General features: G+C 42.2%; 1 protein-coding gene across 4 annotated transcripts in view; it reads left to right on the forward strand.

Annotated features, from left to right (window-relative positions):
- Positions 1-3,407, forward strand: part of LOC106880689 (carbohydrate-responsive element-binding protein) — a 97,915-nt gene that overhangs the window by 81,785 nt on the left and 12,723 nt on the right. For all 4 annotated transcript variants that reach the window (XM_014930749.2, XM_052976779.1, XM_014930751.2 and 1 more), the window contains 3 exons: positions 126-184; positions 985-2,166; positions 2,970-3,102. In XM_014930749.2, the coding sequence (XP_014786235.1) occupies positions 126-184; positions 985-2,166; positions 2,970-3,102 (1,374 nt within the window). The remainder of the gene's footprint in view (positions 1-125; positions 185-984; positions 2,167-2,969; positions 3,103-3,407) is intronic.

Consider the following 3,407-nt stretch of genomic DNA (forward strand, 5'->3'; position numbering starts at 1 on the left):
GGGACTTCTTAACTACCCTGCCATACAATATTTCTGAATTTCTTAATGGTTGATCATTAATTGTTATAATTGAAACATTTTTTATTGTTTTAATCATTTTCTTTATCTTAATTTCTGAATTTCAGTGTTCTCTGATATATTTAAGTCTCAAAACCTGCCGACTTCTACAGTCACTTCTTATCAGGTAAATACATAATAAATATATACATATCTTTGTTTTAATTCTTAATTTTTTTTTTTTAATATCCTACGCAGATATATATGTTATTCTGTTGTTGTGTTATCATCACCATCGTTATTTTTGTTTTTCCATGTGGACGTTGATTGAATGTGAGTTACTCAGGCAATAAGGCACGTAGCTTAGTGGTTAGGGCATTCGGCTTGCGATTGTAAGTTCAATTCCTGGCGATGCATTGTGTCCTTGAGCAAGACACTTTATTTCAGGTTGCTCCAGTTCACTCAGCTGGCAAAAATGAGTGGTACCTGTATTTCAAAGGGGTCGGCCTTGTCACGCTATGTGTCACGCTAAATCTCCCTGAGAACTACTTTAGGGGTACACGTGTTTGTGGAGTGCTCAGCCACTTGCACGTTAATTTCACGAGCAGGCTGTTCTGTTGATCGGAGCAGCTGGGACCCTCGTCGTCGTAACCGCCAGAGTGCTCCTTATTCAGGCAATATTCTGCAACCAGATGTCTTCCCTTTTAAATCCTTATTTGCTTTTTTAAGCATTAATTTGATTCCACTAGCATACATAGTGTGTGTGTATATATTTTTTACTTGTTATAGTTATTAGACTGTGGCTATCCTGGGGTACCACTTTGAAGGTGCCATGCAGTGGGACTGAACCATATGGTTGGGAAACAAGCTTCTTACCACACAGCCACACCTTCACCTATTAATAATAATTTTATTTATTCATTTATTAGTAATATGAATCCATCAATGATTCGTTAAATAACCTGATATTCTTCTTTTGTTTTACAGTCTGAGCCTAACTTGCTCTCCATGGACAGTGACCTTACATCTGAATTAACTGCTCAAGGACCCCCCTTAAACCAGCAAGGAGGGGTACCCTCATCAGATCCATTAAAAGAGAAAAACTGTTCTTTAGGGATCTCTTCACTAAAATCCACACACACCATGTCTCCTGCTCCACAGACTAATCTTTATTCAGTTGCTCCTGTACAGTTACAACCCCAGCCCCAACCACAACAGCAACAGCCCCTGTCCACCCTAAACCTGTTACAAAGCTCCGCGTTTTGTTCTCCACATACTGTGAGTCATGTTGGGGGCGATGGTCAAGCACCGTTATTAACTGACAGTTCTATTTCTCTCCAGCCATCAGAGCCTCAGGTGCCAGAGCAGATGTTCGACAAAATGCTCCAACAATACACAAATGTACTGCCTAAAGTTGATGCCCCTCAAGTGGTCAACCCCATTGTGCACCAGTCCTTAAATCAGTTTCTCGGCACTGGGACTACAGTGGTGGCCCCCAGTTACAAAGGAACTGCTGCTGTAAATAAAGACCCTGCAGAGGTGAACACCATTCTTTCAGCATTGATCAACGATGCGGTAAACTCCTCGCAACCAAACCTGGCCCCAAACCCCTCAGCGGCTTGTACTCCTCCTCCACTCTCCATTCCCCTTCATCAGAAAGACAGTATGGGAGCAAGTTCAATCGTAGACACGCCGGCAGTACTGGACATGCACCCGGCAGCGGCTGGCAACGTGTCTCGAGTATGTCAACCTGGTGAACAGATCTGTCCCCGAAAGATCGGAGTAAACAATTTTGCTCTCGTGAGTAGTGGTGCTACCAGCAGCAACAACCCCGACAGCCTCTCTATAGGTCTGCCGAGGCTCGACATTGCCCTTCGCCATTCGCCGTCATCCACAGATATCTCAGCACAAGTGTCTCCCATTGTGTCATCGTCAGCAGCAACAGATCTTCACCACAAAAGTTCCGCAATCGGCAGAAGGCACTCTTACAACAGTTCCTCCCCGCTACTCTCTACCACGAATAACAGCAGCAGCAGCAGCAGCAACAACTCCAGTAGCATTACTGGTAGTGGTAACTATCACAACAACAAGAATAACAAAAGTAGTAGCAGTGGCAGCAGCAGCAGCAGTGCATCATTTAATCGGAGTCAAGGCTTTGCAGTACCCTCTGTAAGTAATAATAATAATAATAATGATAATGATAATGATAATGATAATAATAATAATAATTTCTACTACAGGTACAAGGCCTGAAATTTCAGGGAAGGTGGGGACTAGTCAATTACATTGACCCCCAGTATTTGACTGGTACTTATTTTATCAACCCCAAAAGGATAAAAGGCATAGTCGACCCCAGCGGAATTTGGACGCTGAAGACAGCAGTGATATCCACCTTTAAGTGGGGATAAATATTTACCTTTTGGCCCATCTACAGCAACAACAGCCTCTGTCCACTCTGACCTTTCATCATCTGCTACAAGGTCACCTCCTCCAATGCCTTTCCCATCTCAAAGGATCTTTGTCTTGCAAGTGACTTGGTAACCCTGCCAAGGGTACATCAGGCACATGCATCACAACCGCATGTGTGCAACATGGTGATCTCATATCAAGATAAACAGCACATGACCTTGCAGGTGGGGCCCCAGTTAGAATTTTCTTCAGGTCGAGTAGCCCATCTCGCTCAACCCTAACCCTAACCACTAAGCATTTTGTCCGGCTTGCTAACGATTCTGTCAGTTTGCAACCTTATGATAATAACAATAACAATAATCCTTTCTACTATAGGCACAAGGCCTGAAATTTTGGTGCGGGGGAGGGAATTGTAAAAAAGGAGATGACGAAGGGTAACATTAGAATAATTAATTAAGATAATTTCTTAATTTTTCATACAATTTAATTTTGTTTTTGTTTTGTTTTGTTTTTTTTGTTTCTTTTTATTTTCAATATTTGTTTCCTTGGCTAATTTTCTTTAGAGCCCACAAGTAGCCAAAAGTAAACACCGGCCAACAACCCAATCCACATCTACAGCAGTAGCAACAGTATCCGAGATGCCTTCACCATCATATACAACCAACCATACATTTCTAGCACAGTTACTCACAACAGGTAAAGCTGTTTGTTCTCGTTGTTGTTGAATCTTATTATTGTAATTATTATAATTATTATTGAGTGAGAGAGAGAGAGCAGTGCATGCCATCAAAGTGACACTGGGGTACAAATATACAAAGCCCAATGCACCCATCATGACTGCCCGTCTAATAAGGGTACATCAAGCACATGCATCACAACCACATGTATGCGTGCGCATGTATGTATGTATGTGTCATCATCATCATCATCGTTTAACATCCGCTTTCCATAGGATTTGACTGACGATTTGACTGAGGACTGGTGAAACCGGATGGCAACAC

The sequence above is a fragment of the Octopus bimaculoides genome, chromosome 25 (assembly GCF_001194135.2).
Source record: "Octopus bimaculoides isolate UCB-OBI-ISO-001 chromosome 25, ASM119413v2, whole genome shotgun sequence".
Classification (NCBI taxonomy): domain Eukaryota; kingdom Metazoa; phylum Mollusca; class Cephalopoda; order Octopoda; family Octopodidae; genus Octopus; species Octopus bimaculoides.